The sequence below is a fragment of the Symphalangus syndactylus genome, chromosome 18 (assembly GCF_028878055.3).
Source record: "Symphalangus syndactylus isolate Jambi chromosome 18, NHGRI_mSymSyn1-v2.1_pri, whole genome shotgun sequence".
Classification (NCBI taxonomy): Eukaryota; Metazoa; Chordata; class Mammalia; order Primates; family Hylobatidae; genus Symphalangus; species Symphalangus syndactylus.
This window is the reverse complement of record NC_072440.2, coordinates 82,904,820-82,920,320: the sequence shown is the minus strand read 5'-3', so window position 1 is coordinate 82,920,320 and position 15,501 is coordinate 82,904,820. Positions and strand designations below refer to the sequence as shown.

At 50.7% G+C, this 15,501-nt stretch overlaps 1 protein-coding gene across 1 annotated transcript in view; it reads right to left on the bottom strand.

The window, feature by feature from the left end:
* ALK (ALK receptor tyrosine kinase) overlaps positions 1-15,501 on the bottom strand; it is a 744,900-nt gene that overhangs the window by 39,399 nt on the left and 690,000 nt on the right. Inside the window, exons 13-14 of the mRNA XM_055254443.2 lie at positions 7,310-7,460; positions 1,204-1,335 (exon numbers count right to left, since the gene is read on the bottom strand). Of these exons, the coding sequence (XP_055110418.2) occupies positions 1,204-1,335; positions 7,310-7,460 (283 nt within the window). The remainder of the gene's footprint in view (positions 1-1,203; positions 1,336-7,309; positions 7,461-15,501) is intronic.

Sequence of the window (15,501 nt, the reverse complement as noted above, 5' to 3'; positions counted from 1 at the left end):
CCCCAAGCTCTGGTAAATTCAACCTTTTTTCAACCCCATTTGCTGGGCAGTGGGGTGACCTGGACCTCTCAGTGGTCTGAGGTGGTTTGCGGGCTCTGAACCCTTGTTACAATAGCCCATTGGCTCCACCAGCTTCTCTATCAGTCAGGGTTCAACCAGAGAAGCAAAACCTATATACCAAGAGCAAGAGACACCAGAATTGTTTGAACCCAGGAGGCGGAAGTTGCAGTGGGCCAAGATCGTGCCATTGCACGGAGTAAGACTCTGTCTCAAAAAAACAAACAGATAAGAACAGCAGCCGTTTACTCAGTTCCCACCATGCGTGTGGCGCTCCACTAGATGCCACACTAGTGGGGGTTGATCTTAGAGGCTGCTTCTTCTACCTCCTCCAGCCCCGTTCCTGAAGCTCCTCAGAATGGCCTCAGAGGTCTGGATGCTGGTGATTAGAAGCAGGTCTCTCTATGCTCTCTCTCCCTCATTCTCAGGGGTCTCTGACTCTGACCCCCAAAGATTCAAGCCCTCAGCATCACAGTCCTGTGGGAGGACCTAGCAGGTGGCCTCTGTCTTCAGTTTCTGGCCTGGCTGTGATGATGTCAGAAAAGTCCACCTTACGACAGAAAGCTGGTCCAGGAGGGCAGAGTGGGACTCTCTGAAAGTAGGATGGCAAAGGCTGTTCATGGTGAAATTGGGCTGCTGTATCAGTAAGAGAAGAGTCTACCCTTTCCTGGACAGACAGACTCTATATCTCTCTGGATCTCAGTCTGCTCATTTTTATTTTTTAATTCTTTTATTGGTTTTAGAGACAAGGTCTTGTTCTGTTGCTCAGGCTGGAGTACAATGGCGTGATCACAGCTCATTGTAGCCTTGAACTCCTAGGCTCAAGCGATCCTCCTGCTTCAGCCTCCCAAGTAGCTAGGACTACAGGTGCAAGCCACCACAAGTGGCTAATTTAAAAAATTTTTTTGGTAGACACAAGGTTTTGCTATGTTGCCCAAGCTGATCGCGAATTCCTGACCTCAAGCGATCCTCCTGCCTTGGCCTCCCAAAATGCTAGGATTACAGGGATGAGCCACTGCACCTGGCCCTGCTCATCTTTAGATGGGGATAAGAGCACCTGAGGTTTTTCTATCCCAGGGCTGTCATGAGGCTCTAACATCGCAGATGCACAGGAACCTGGTGGAAATCTGGCAGCACAGACCATACCTTAAATACATAGGTGGCTCCACCCCCTCCTCCTCCTCCTCCTGCCCACTCATGCACACTTCTGTTCACACGGATTTCTTCTTCTATCACATTGTTCTCTCCAATGCAGACTTTCTGGATTAACTGGTTGGTCTGTAGAAACAAAAAGCATGTTTTAGGTTTGTGGCCAAATCAGAGTTCTCCACTTTGCAGCAGACAGAACTTCTATGCTTAAAAACAGGATCTGACTGTCTCTCAAAAAACTTACAGTTGAGTTGAGGAGGCAGAAAAATACACGAATAACTGTCACTCTGGGCAGTGTTAGGGAAGGACTACAAGGATAGCTTAGACAGAAAATGCTAGGAGAAACTGGGAGAGAGAGAGCAAGGTTTTATTACTATGAGGACTGCCTGTAGGAGGCGGCTTTTAGTTGAGCCTTGAAGGATAGGGAGTTTTTTTTTTCTTTTTTTTCTTTTTTTTCACAGAGAGTGGGGCAAAGTTATGTCATTCCAAGAGCAGAGAGCGGCATGAGCCTGGAGGGAAGTGGGTGAGTTGGGTGCGTGGGGGAAAAGCACAAGGGTCTCTTTGGCCCAGAAGTCTACCAGGACAGAGAGATTGTCCAGGACGACCTGTTTCGATCCTGTGGGATGAAGAGATCCAAGAAAGAATGGGAAAGGTCCTATGTGGTGAGATGGGGCTGGAGGGGGCATAAATTAGGTGGATAGAGAGAATTAAACTGAACAGTCTGATCATGGCTAGAGGCCTTGAAGGCACTGCGAGGAGTGGACTTCATTCTCTATAAGAGCCATTCTCTCCCTGAGAGCCATCGAGGTTTTCTGAGAAGTCACAGTTCTGAAGCATCAGGAGGAGAGAGAAAAACCAGCAAGAGGCCAGACTCAAGTTTTATTCCCAGTTCTTCTCTGGGAAAATCAGTTCTCCCTTTTGGACATCTCATTCCTCCTAGCTAATGTTCCACTTCTTCCCTCCAGAATCCCTGGCACAGCCCTCTGCTTGCCTTGTAGAGTGAGCCCTGCAATCAGGTAGTCTGGATTCTCCACCCACCCCGGGAAACTGTGGCAGGGGCCCTCGATGTCTGATCCTCCAGTGTGGCTGGGAATAAAGACAACACAGGTCATTGTGGCATTTACTGAGGGTAGTACAAGTAAGGCATCTAGTGGAGCGCCACACGCATGGTGGGAACTGAGTAAACGGCTGCTGTTCTTATCTGTTTGTTTTTTTGAGACAGAGTCTTACTCCGTGCAATGGCACGATCTTGGCCCACTGCAACTTCCGCCTCCTGGGTTCAAACAATTCTGGTGTCTCAGCCTCCCGAGCAGCTGGGACTACAGGTGCACACCACCATGCCCCGCTAATTTTTGTATTTTTAGTAGAGGAGGGGTTTTGCCATGTTGGCCAGGCTGGTCTTGAATGCCTGACCTCAGGTGATCCGCCCGCCTCGGCCTCCCAAAGTGCTGGGTTTACAGGCGTGAGCCACTGTGCCCAGCCAGCTGCTGTTCTAATTTAGATTCACTTCTGGGCCCACATATGCTCCTGGTTGGGGCTCAGGTATTAGGGAGCCCCCAGGATTGTGCTGGAGATTTCTGTAACAGAATCCTGGAATCCCTGAAGAAGGAGGATGGTGCTTCAAAAACAGCCACGCCTGCTTGTCGGCCACCACAGCTCAGACGAATTCTTCAAACATCAGCCTGACCTCGGAGGAAAGTGACTTTTCTTTCACTTAACAGAAAAAAAGCCAGTAAAACATCACATTTCCATCGATGCTGCTTCGTAACCAGCCAGTGGATGCAGCCATTCTTCTTGAGCCACTTCTTATGCTAAAGCACTCAGGGGTGCCGGCAATGAGTACTACAGAAATTTCCAGATAAATAGCCGAGATGCAATTTGTTTAATGGCATTTTGGATTTAATGATGGAAATAATTTGATATTTCTTAGAGTGGATTTAGTGTGGGTGGAAGGCTCTGAATTGCTATTGTAGAGAGCTGGCATTTCCCATATATACATGCAGCTATGTCCTGGCCCGGGGGGAGACTCCTGGGAGGAGACCCTGCTCACTGCCACCTGGCACAGGCATGAGTTGCAAGGAATGTGCCCTGAGGGTTGGCCCTGGGGATGGGTCTGGGGGATGTGAGCTGTCAGCTGGGCAGAGCACAGGATTCAAGGTCCAGTCTGGGTTCTTTGTTTTTGAGACAGGGTCTCACTCTGTCACTCAGGCTGGAGTGCAGTGGCATGATCGTAGCTCACTGGGCTCAAGTAATCATCCTGCCTTAGTCTCCGGAGTAGCTGGGACTACAGGCACAAGCTACCAGGCTCGACTTTTTTGTTTTGTTTTGTTTTTGAGAGAGGGTCTTGCTATATTGCCTAGACTGGTCTCTGACTCCTGGCTTTAAGTAGTTCTCTTGCCTCAGCCTCCTGAGTAGCTGGGAGTACAGGTACGAAATACCACGCTCGACTAATTTTTGTATTTTTTTTTTTTTTTTTTTAGAGACAGGGTCTTGCTATGTTGCCCAGGCTAGTCACTAACTAAGCGATTCTCCTGACTCAGCCTTCTCAAAGTGCTGGGATTACAGGCATGAGCCATCACACCCTGCTCAGTCTGGGTTCTTGACGGATCTGCCAGAGATTTGCTGGGCTATACTTGGTGAGACACCCCGCCTCCCTGGACTTGCCTCTTCATCTGGAGATGGAGGGGCTGCTCAGTCTGAACCAGTGGTGCTGAGAAGGTCCACCCCCTCGGCCTCTGCTCCATCTCCCCTCTTGGCTTGTGGGCAGCAGTGGGACCTCCACCCCTAGGGGATGCCCTCTCCTCGTGAACAGATCTGGAGATTGCTGGGATGGGGAGGAGATAGCAGTGGGCTTGAGGATGGGCTTTCCTGTAGTTGGAGCCAATTTATTTAACCAATATTTATTGAGTACCTACTTTGTGCCATCCCTGTTACAGGAACTTGGGAGATATTGGTGAACAAAAGAAAGATCTTTTGTGACCCATGCTCATACCCTGCACCCCTGCTTCTGGTGTCTCCTTTAGATCAGGTGGGGGTGGGGAGCGGTCAAGGCTCTTGCTGGACCAGTAGCAGCATTCGGAGGAGCTGCTGCCCTTTCCTCACCTGACTTCCAGGACTCCCCATCCTCTTGCATCCTCTCCTACCTCCCTGGTTCCTCTTTTTCGTCCCCCTTTTCTGGTTCCTCTTCTTTTCCTGACCTCTAAATGTTGAGGTCCCTTAAGCTTGGTCTTCGGTTTCTTCTCTGTCTGTATTGCATCCTAGGCAATCTCATCCTGTCTCAACTTTATGCTAATTTCTCCCATATTTATATCCCCAGCCTGGACCTCTCTCCTGAACTCCAGCAGCCTGTCTCCGATCATCCACCTGTCTGCCTGTGGCTGCCTACCAGGCCTCTGCAACTCAGCATGTCTGATATTGAACTCTGATCTTGCCCCCAAATGTGCTCCTTCCACAGCGTTCCCTAACTCAGGTGATGGCAGCTCCCTTCTTCCAGTGGCTCAGGCACAATTTTTGGAGTCATCCTTGACTCTTTTCTTTCTCTTAATTTCTCATTCAATCTGGCAGAAAATCCTTTTGGATTTGACTTTCAAATTACGCCCAGGATTCAACCACTTTTCATCCCCTCCACTGTTACAACCCTAGTCTAAGCCATCATCATCTCTTGCCAGGATTAATGCCATAGTCCTTGAATTCGTTGTCTTGACCCTTCCCTTGTGTCCATAGATTCTTCTATGGTAGATTCTTCACATTGCAGCCCTAGTGAGCTTTTTAATACACATACCACATTATGTCACCATTTGCCTCAAAACCCTCCTATGGCTCCAACATGCCTTAAAGTGGCCTGATCCAGCCCTATTACCTCTGCCTCATCTCTTACCTACCCTTCCTTTTGCTCCTTCTCCTCCAGCCCGAGTGTTCCTTGAGCATCGACGAACCTCTGGGACATGGCCTTTGCTGGGATCAGTTTCCCCAGATATTTCCCCCTCCCTCTCCTCAGATGTAAGTTCCTTGAGAGCAAAGAGCTTTCTTTTGTTCACCAATATATCCCAAGTTCCTGTAACACGGATGGCATTAAGCAGGTACTCAATAAATATTGGTTAACTAAATTTGAATGAATTGAGTGCTGTCTGGATTGTGAGCTGGCTCTTCACAATATTTGCCTTGCAGGGGATGGTAATGGTGTGATTTAACATTTAGAACAGACTTGGCTGCCTAGGGGACATTTGGAAATGTCTGGAGGCTTTTGTGATTGTCATTTCTGGGGGTTGTTACTGGCACCAAGTGAGTAGAGGATAAGGATGCTGCTAAACATCCTGTAATACACAGGACAGACCTCCGCCCCTAGCCACAAAGAATTACCTGCTCCAAAATGCCAATAATGCCACTGTTGCGAAAGCCTGATTTAGACTCATGCCACCAGGCGAGGTTTGGAAGGCACTGGAGAAACAAAGGCTGAGGGCTGTGTGTGTGCGCATGTGTTGCGGTTGGGCGTGGGGAGGATTCTAGCAGCTGGAGCCCATTTCCAGCACAGGAGCTCCAGTGTGGCCAGGTACATAGAAGGGCAACTCCCCGCCGCCCCCATAGATGTGCAGTTGAACCAGCAAAGCTGCCACATCCGGCAGTTTAATTATTTTTTATTTTTATTTATTTATTTTTTTGCGACAGAGTGTTGCTCTGTTGCCCAGGCTGGAGTGCAGTGGTGCGATCTTGGCTCACTGCAAACTCTGCCTCCCGGGTTCAAGTGATTCTTGTGCCTCAGCCTCCTGAGTAGCTGGGACTACAGGTGTGTGCCGCCACGCCCGGCTAATTTTTGTATTTTTAGTATATACATGGTTTCACTGTGTTGGCCAGGCTGGTCTCAAACTGCTGACCTCAAGTGATCCTCTGGCTTTGGCCTTCCAAAGTGCTGGGATTACAGGCATGAGCCACCGCACCTGGACCCTGCAGTTTAATTCTTAGAGTCCACTTCATTCTCTTGAGAATTGTGTCTAGACACCATTTTTTTCTGCCTAGTGAGAACTGGAGATGGAGGTAGTGCCTGACAACGGCCATTTTTCCCCCTTTCCAAATGCCTCCTCAGGGGTGGAGGTGTGAAGCCACAGGGAAGACCAGTTACTCTCCCTACATGCCCCTGCTATGCCTCGCCCGACCAGCAGAGGGAGCTGCCCTCTGTCCCTGGCCCAGAATCGCCTCCTCCCGCCTGCTTGGGAACTTCCTGTGCGTCCACAAAATTTGAGAGCTAGTAGGTTGATTAATAAAAATGATAAAGTGCAGCAACCCCGAGGAACAACTAGGTTTCAATTGAATTTTTAAAAAAGACGCGGTCCTGTGAAAAGACATAACTGATTACAGTCCAATCAAGTGAAAGTCCCTTGCAGAAGATAATGCAACCTTTCTGCTTAGATGAAGGAATTACATTAGCACTCAATAAATTCCTGTGAAAATTACAGCAGCCTGTAATTTAATGGCTTAATATATTAGGTTGGAAAGTACTGATTATAGTTGCTAAATAAAAGTTGGAGTTGAGACATTTTTTATGCAAAAGGTTGCACTTGCTAAGCTTACTCCTGTCGTTTCACCTTAACCCCGAAGGAGCAGAAGGGAAAAACTGAACTTTTCATGCTTCCTCAGTTCCTAGCCCAGGGCCTGGCTCTTAGGAGCCCTGAATTTATTTTGTGGAAGTAAACTGCTTTCTCAGTAGCCCCTCTTTCCATATCTGTCTGCCAAGGATGCTCTCAAATAAGTTTCTGGAGAAGGAGCCGGGGGTCCTGGGTGCTAGAACATAGCTGCTTGCTTTGGTCCCTTTTCCCAAGCAAAAGCTGTGCTTCAGGTGAGGGAGGGTGGGGCCTGGCCCAACCAGGAGATTCACCCTGCGGGGTGCTGAGTTCCTGCTAGGATGGCCAACCCTGCCAGGTCCTGCCTCCCCCCAGCACAGGCAAGAGGTGAACCACTGGGGTGCTGGGAGTTTGCACGGCTGCTGTTTAATTACTCTTTGCTGTCTCATTCTCCTTCCAGGAGGAGGGTGTTGAGTGCTGGTGCCTCCAAGAGGCCTCCCCAGGGCCTGAGAGAGTGCAGACGAGAAACCCCTGCTCTGGGCACTTACACTGGGGCAGGCGTCCTCTCCCTGCTGCCCAACCAGGATGTACAGTGTGTCGTCCTTCTCCAGGTTGAAGATGCCCAGCACAGACACACCGTGGGACCGCATCATGGTGTTCTTCCCGCCTTTCCCGCCAGCAGCTCCGTAGCCTGAGATGCTGCAATGGGACAAAGAACGTTGGCTCCCGCTGTGGTATGAAGACTGTCCCACTTCCTGCCAACCCAGCAGCTTCCAGTGGGCTGAGCACATCGCCGTCGTGGTCTGAGGGTTCTCCCCCATATCAGTCCCTGCAGAAAGGGATTCTTCTCCCCCACTTCAGGAGAGGATGGTCAAGTTTAGAGAGGAACAGGCAGTTGCCTCAGTCACAGAACTAGGAAGGTGAAAGACTAGTAAAGGGTGCAAGAGAGAAAGAGAGGAAAAGGGCAGGGAGGAGGGAGGGAAGAAGGGAGAGAGGGAGGGGAGAGAGAGGGAAACAGCAGAGAGAGAGAGAGGGGAGACCATATGAATGTGGCATATTGGGGTGATGGCTTTCTGAATACCCAGGATTTCCTCATTATGGTTTTCTCTCCTTGTCCTAGATCAATGGACTCACGTGACCTAGACAAGTAACTTCCCGATTCCTCATCTATGCTATGGGGATAATAAGTGAACTTGCCTCCTAGCCTACATGTGTTATGAGGATTAAAGAAATTATGACATGTGGTCTTAGAATTGTGGCTGCCATGTAATAAGCACTCAATAAGTATTAGTTAATTATTATTATTATTATTAATGATGGTAGTAGCCATAATTGACTTGGTACAAAGTTGTAAAGTCTCCCCATGGGGTCTGGAAACAAGGAGGTTCCTCACAGAATGGCTGAGGAGAGCAGTGTATATGAGCCGACTGTCTACTCCCATCCCACCGGCAACTCCTTCTGGAGCAATACCTGTACAGACAACAAACAACCCATCATTAGGAAAATAAAAACAGAGTGTGGGGATGGGAGATGATTTCTGCTGCCTCTTAGGTTGCTGCAATGAAGTCAAGCAGGGATGGGGAAAAAAGAACTCTCTTCTGAACCATATCAGAAGAGCGGCATGTCTTGAAGACAGCTAGCGTACCAGCTAACAAATGTGTCCAAAGAGACCAGCTGCCAGGGTACAGGACTCGGCAGACCTTCACATCCGTGTGTATTCAGATCCAAGGTCTTTTATGAAAAACCAGGAAGAGATGCCAGGCAGTTTTGCCCATGTGCACATAGTAGCTCCTTTATCTACAGTTCCAGGAACTGTCCCTTCTTCCCAGTGTGTGAGGGGCCTCCCGGAGCTCTCAGAAGGCAGAGCCCACGGCCCTTCTGCAGAGGCTGTTTGAAAACATGGCAGGCAAAGAACCGAGGTCTTCATGAAATGCAAATGGAGAATCTAGTGCCCACTGCCCTGGTGAGTGCCTGGGCATTGATGGGAGTTTATCGAATGTTGGGAGGAGTGTAAGGCTTTGTGGACCTGAGACAGCTCCAGGCTCTTAAGAGCTCACAAAGAAACTGGGGAGATGATCTTCCTGATGAAAAGAGAAGTCTCACCATAGGGTGGCTACATTGAGGAGGCAAAGTGGAGTGCTCCCGGGCTCCCTGATCAGGTGGGGCCATTTCCTGCCCCTGTGCCCTCTCTGAGCCCCAGCCCCTTCCCTAGTAAGAGAAGAATCATTTTCATTCCAAAAAAACATGATAGTCCAACAAAAGGAGCTCATGGGTGAAAGCCCCGGGGAAGCTGCAAATCTCTGGCCAAAATAAGGGTCGTCAGGTGCTTAGGGCCAGGAGGGAGATGGGGGACTGTGACAGGTGGTTGTGGGGTGTGGGGATGGGGTGAGGAAGGCTAACGTTGGCTTCACGTGGAGCTTGCAGATAGGTAGGGCTCTGAGACAAACAGAAAGAGGTAGTGGGAATTGGGGCTTGTGTGAACGGAAGTGAAGAAGCAGGGAGCCTCTGGTATGTCTGGCTGCAGCAGGTGGATGGAGTGGGAAGCTGAGGGCTCTAGGTTTGGAGAGGGCTGTGGGCTGATTACCAGCATCCTCCAATGTGCCAGGCATGATGCATGCTCACAGGCACACGGCATCACCCAATAGCCATAAACAGCAAATGTTATTAATCTCATTTGACAAATGAGGAAACTGAGGCTCAGAGGGACTAAGTAACTCATCTGAGGCCACACAGCCAGTCAGTGGCTGGCTATAGTCCAAACCCTCGCACATCCTCTCTTAGAGGTCATTTCCTCCCCAATATGCTGCTGGGATGCACAAAGAGAGGGGTCTGAGAAGCCATTTGCCCCTTCTAATTCCCAGACACTCAGCCACACACTCCCTCCTGATCCATGAGAAATGGACAAGGTGATAACAATAATTAAAAGGCTGAGAAAAAGGAAGGCTTATTGGTGAAAGGTAAGAGGAAGCAGCATTATTTAGCTCAGTGAACCTGGGCAGGGGATGATGTGGTGGCTTCCTGTAGTCTAGGGACGGCAGTGTGGATGGGCCCCAAATCTGTCCTGCTCACTGCCCCAGGTTTCTGGGGCCTGGTCAGGCTGCATAAAAAAGTCATCTCCACCTGAAGATGTGGTTTGCTTGGAAAACTTCAGCCCAAAACAAAGTGCTCATCCTACCCACTCCTGCTGTGGTTGAGAGGTAATCGTCACGTTGCCCATTCCTTTTGGCATCATTTGCATAGTCATTTGCATCAACCATGCATTATGAATCATTCTGAACTCTTTCATATGTTTAAATTTAGCCAAATTATTATATTTTAGACGTTGTTTGTTCCTGACTCCTTTTACCCTTCCTAAGCCTTCTTTGCTATTTTTCCCACCCCGTTCTCCTCAACCACATCTGAAAGCTATCCCCATCTACGTCTTGACCTAGTTCTTGATGGTGAGGTGGGATGGAAAAAGCCCCAGGCTCCAAGTCATTTGCTGGTTCTTGTCTCCGTTCTTCTGGCTGTGTGACCTGAGGCAACATGGTCAATGTCTCAGAGCCTCAACTTCCACTACTGAGGAAGAAAATGAAGACAAGAACCCCTGCTCTCATGGGCATACAAAGCGAATTTGAGAAGACTGCAAACCCATGCAAAGCACAAGGCGAGACCCGGGGCTGGGGTCAGCTCTCTAGATTCCAAAGTAGACAGTAGAGCTTGGCGAGCAGGTGTCTGTGGCTGGGTTGTACTTTCCTGGGTGGTGGCCTCAGCCCTACATTTCCAACCCAGATGAGGGGCTGGCTTAAAGTCACAGGGGGCAGGCAGCTGCCTGCCTGAATTAATTGTGGGGGTCCTAGAAGGAGTAGCTCCCTCATCAGTCCCCTGAAGCCTGAAATTCCACCATTAGAGCTTCACTCCTCTGGAAGCTTCTAGTTGCTACTACAGGGCTGATTGCCTTCAGAGTTGGATGTGCCACAGGTGGAAAAGCAAGGGCTTGAATGCAGACAGACCTGGATCCAAATCCCAGCTCTGCCACGCAGGGCCAGGAGTAGGTTGAGCCCGGCGAGGTGCCTCCCTCCCAGGGAGGACCTTGCACTCGACTAACCCCAAGAAGAAGCACCTCCTTAAATTTTCTGCCCAAGGTGCTTTGCTTACCTCTCCCCGGTCCTGGCCCTGCCAGCGTTACTCACTAGCTGTGAGACCTTGGGTAGTTTATTTTCCCCCACTCTGAGCCCAGATTCCTCATGTATAAAAAGGGGATAATAATACCTACCTTGGAAGGCTGTTATGATAATTAAATGAGATGATGCTTATAAGGGACCTACTTCAGAGCCCAGAGGGCAGCCAGTGAGTGACAAATGGCAGCTGCTGTCATCATATGCCCCCATGGGTGAGCCTGTCCACTCCTTTTCTGGGGGTGACTTCTGGGAGGCAGAAGGCGACCAAGTAGGTGAACCAGGGCATGGCCAAGAGGGCTTGGGGTCAAGGCTGTTCAGTTTCACCCAGGGCCCACCTCTGTGTAAAGCACGGGGCAGCCTTAGCTCTTCTGAAGACCCCTGCACCCTGTGAATCACGTTACACAAACTCATGCTACGATAATAGCCTCAGCCTGCCTCTCCGAAGCTTTCTCCCTATCCCTTGTAAACAATTTATTTCTGATGGTTGAGAAACAACAAGAAATTAATGTACCTGCCACTCAAGTGGGGAAAATGACTCACAGTGATTCCAATTTACTGGAAATTACAAGATATTGCTTTGAACGAGCTGATGCTGTAATTTTTTGGTTTTTCCTCATCTAAATCCATGTCCCCTGGTCAGAAGAGATGTTTATTGGGTTTGTGTTTTGTATTATAAACTGTGAACCATTGTTACCTGATGTAATTGAGTTGTGAATCTTTTTTAAATAAAGAATTAGCAGCAAATCAAAGTGGCTGCCTGCCGGATCCTGAAATGAGAGCACAGCTGGTGTGTAGCACATCCACAGTGTCCACACACACATTGGGGGATCTTGGGGGAGAGAGCGGACCCCCACTCAGAAAAACAGAAGCACCCCATTCCTTTCTGGCACACCCTCCGGAGGAGTGGGAGGGCGGCATCCTGCTTTGGGCTCTGCCTTTAACTCCTCGTGGGATCCTGGGCAAGGCCCTTTTCTCCCCTGTTTCTCAGCTTCCTCATCTGTGAAATCAGGTTGGTGAGGTCTGTCCTACCCACCCTGCAGGGTTATTGTGATGACACACGACGCGTGTGAGTGTGGATGGAGCTTGGTCAGCGGGAGATTTCTGATCAGGTATATAGTTGTATTATCCAGATAGGGGTCAGGGTTGAAGGGCCCAATTGTGGAGGCAGGTGCTTCTCAGTGGGGCTGGCCCAGGTTCCACTCCTGTTGCGTCAGTGAGCAAGGTTCATGGTCTGTTTCTCCCTCAGCACCTTCCTGGCCAGTGTAGCCCTAAGTGCCTCAAAACACCTGAGCTTGCGGGGACCTCAGTGACCTCTCTCTATAGCCCCTCGCTCTGCAGATGGAGCCTCTGGAGAGGAGAACAACTTTCTAAGTCACATGGAGCATTGGTGGTGGAGGTTGAACTCAAACTTAATTCTGCCTGCAGCTCATCCATCTTTTCCTAATTCCTCCATCTCTGACATTCCCTGGTCTGTGCCCTTTATAGCGATGGCTATCCATGCAATTACTTTGGCAATGAATCATGCCTGTGATATCTCTCCTACTATTGTCTAGAACTTGATTGGCTTTGTGGACTGTTATTAAACTTTTCTGTCCTGTGGTCTTTCTAGAGACTGTGAGGTTCCAGAGTCTCAGGCCTTTCTACCAGTCTAGTCAGTGCCTGGAACACAGTAGGGCTCCATGGCTCACTGCCTGGCACACAGTAGGAGTGTTATGGCTCAGTGCCTGACACACGGTAGGACTCCATGGCACAGTGCCCTGCACACAGTTGGGGCTGTATGGCTCACTGCCCTGCACACAGTAGTGGCTCCATGGCTCAGTGCCCTGCACACAATAGGAGCTTTATGGCTCAATGCCTTGCACACAGCAGGGCTCCATGGCTCAGTGCCCTACACACAGTAGGGGCTTTATGGCTCAGTGCCCTGCACACAGTAGGGGCTTTATGGCTCAGTGCCCTGCACACAGTAGGGGCTCCATAGCTCAGTGCCCTGCACATAGTAGGGGCTCTATGGCTCAGTGCCTTGCACACAGTTGGGGCTCCATGGCTCAGTGCCCTGCACACAGTACGGCTTCATGGCTATTTGTGGAGTTGAACGATGGTGTTGTCTGGCTGCACACGCTGGTGCCCCAGGTGAGGAAATGAGTGTCATTGATAGAGACCATCAGGAACGGCTGTGGCCCAGGTCAGCTGGCTCCAGCTGGGACCTGGGGCCTCTTGTCCATTATGTCTGAAGAGCAGGTGAGCTGTCTGAGGACTGCCATCGGGAGCTATGGGCCATGCTTGACAAATGGTGTTATATACGATCTGTGTGTGTATGGTAGTGGGTGGGGAGGAGGTGGGGGCAGGACTGTGGGCTGAGAAGGATGCTGGTCCTAGACAGGTAGGAAGGCAGGCAGGCTGGAGGGGGAGAGAGGGATGAAAGAGGAAAGAAGTCAGGGAGAGAGAGGGGGCAGGCTGGGCTGAGTGCTGGCGCCTCTGCCTGTGGCAGGCCACCCGTGGGCTCTCACTGAGTCCCCCAACAGCCCTCTCAGAGCTGGGCTGTGCCATCATCTGTCTCCATTTTATGACAACACGAGGATGCTGTCCCCCTCCCCAGCACAAACCCCATAATCCACGTTCTTCTCATGGCACTGCAGTGGCCTCCCACTCTCCCATCAGCTCCAGCCACCCACCCTCTAGACACTATGGTTACTCAGCACCACAGCCCAGAGGCCTCCCGATCAGGGCCTCTCTTGCTGCTGCCCTGGTCTTGCCTGTTCTCAGCCAAGCTCGTGGGAGAGTGGCTGTGCTCCTTGTCCTCGCTTCCTCAGTCCATGCCAGAGTGTGGATGTAGTCCCGGCATTGCCCCCGACCCCACATTCACTCAGTCCTCAATGCTGATTCCACCTCCTGAACACCTCTGGGCCTGTCCCCTGCACCTGACCCTCCCCTGCCATCTTTCCCCTGTCCTGGCTTAGTCCTTTTGACCCTGGCCTGAGTGACAGTGACTCTCTTCCATCTGCTCTCCCCACCTCCAGGCCGTTTTTCTCACTTCCACCCTCATGCTGTCACCAGGGGGAGCGAGAGGCATTGGGGGTAACACTGCAGCCCCAGGACCTGGCCCTGCTGCCTCCAGCCTCCGCTCCCCGAGGCCAGCTTTGCCCAACTTCTCATCAGCAGTACCGACTTCTTGTGCTCACCGCAGGCTCTGGCCACCCACTTCTTTGTAGACAATGCTTAGGGCCTTTGAACTTAACCCAGGTGCCCATCTGCTGGCAGGAGCCATTCACAAGCTCAGCTGAGTGCAGCACCTTTCCCCTGGCCTCCGCAGCAGCGCCTTGTGTAAACCTCCACTGTAGTTCTCTCTACACCTCACGGAGATGCCTGTGCACACAACACCACCACCATTGGCAGCAGCGCCTCTGGGGTAGGGCTGGATCTTAATCACCTTTGCACACTTGGTGTCAGGCACAGCATCCCAATTGGTGCTTCCTATGGGTCACTGAGATCTGCAGAGCAGGGGGAAAATGAAGCCCAGGAACCTGGGACACACAGACTACATCACCTGTCAGAGGAAGTGGTAAGTCCAGGGCAGGGAAAGCAGGACATGGTGGGTGGAGGAGATGGGGGTTCCAGGGTTGCACCCAAGCCCCCATGCCAGCCTGCTGTCTCCTCCTGCCTGCCCCGCACCCCCTTCCTCTCCCTCTTTCTGGGCCTCTTCCTTTGTGGAGGTGGGCAAAGCTGTAGAGGGTGGGGGGTGGGAGGTGGGCCCAGGATAAGTTACCAGCTAAGAGTGGGGGTGTTTCCAACTGTGTACATCCTGGAGGAGGCCCCAGGCAATGGTGGCCCCACCTTGGCATGAAGTTGGGGCTTGGTAGCACTCGCTCCCTTCCCTTCACCTCCCCAGCAGCGGGCAGAGAAGTCAGTGGAGCCGTCCCAGTGCCAGGCCTTGGTGGCAGCCACGCCTCCAGGATGGGTGGGTTTGTTAGGGCTCGGCTCCCACCTTTCTGTTTCCAAGCACCTTTTTCTCACGTCCTCTGGTGCATCTTGTGTTTTTTTTCAACAGATGAACTGCACTTATTAAATAGTAATAATTACTATGGAGAAAAAGTCTTTCAGAGAAAGGGTGCTGACTTCTCAGTCATATTCTGACTTGGGGACATTTTGAAGTGGTCTGAACATCAAATCATTAACTGCCTGCTTCTCAGATTACTAAGTTATGTGACCAATAGACTCAGGTCATCTAAGACCTGAGTCTCTTCCAAGGCCCAAAAGGAGGTGAGGGTCAGGAATATCTGTTAGAGCCTTTGTTTGGTTAAAATACAAGTATTCAAAAACAACAATGACTGGCCGGGTGTGGTGGCTCACATCTATAATCCCAGCACTTTGGGAGATCAAGGTGGGAGGATCACTTTAGGCCAGCAGTTCGAGACCAGCCTGGCCAACACGGTGAAACCCCGTCTCTACTAAAAATACAAAAATTAGCTCATGCCTGTAATTGCAGCTACTCGAGAGGCTGAGGCAGGAGAATTGCTTGAACCTGGGAGGCGGAAGTTGCAGTGAGCTGAGGTGGCCCCACCGCACTCCAGCCTGGGCAACAG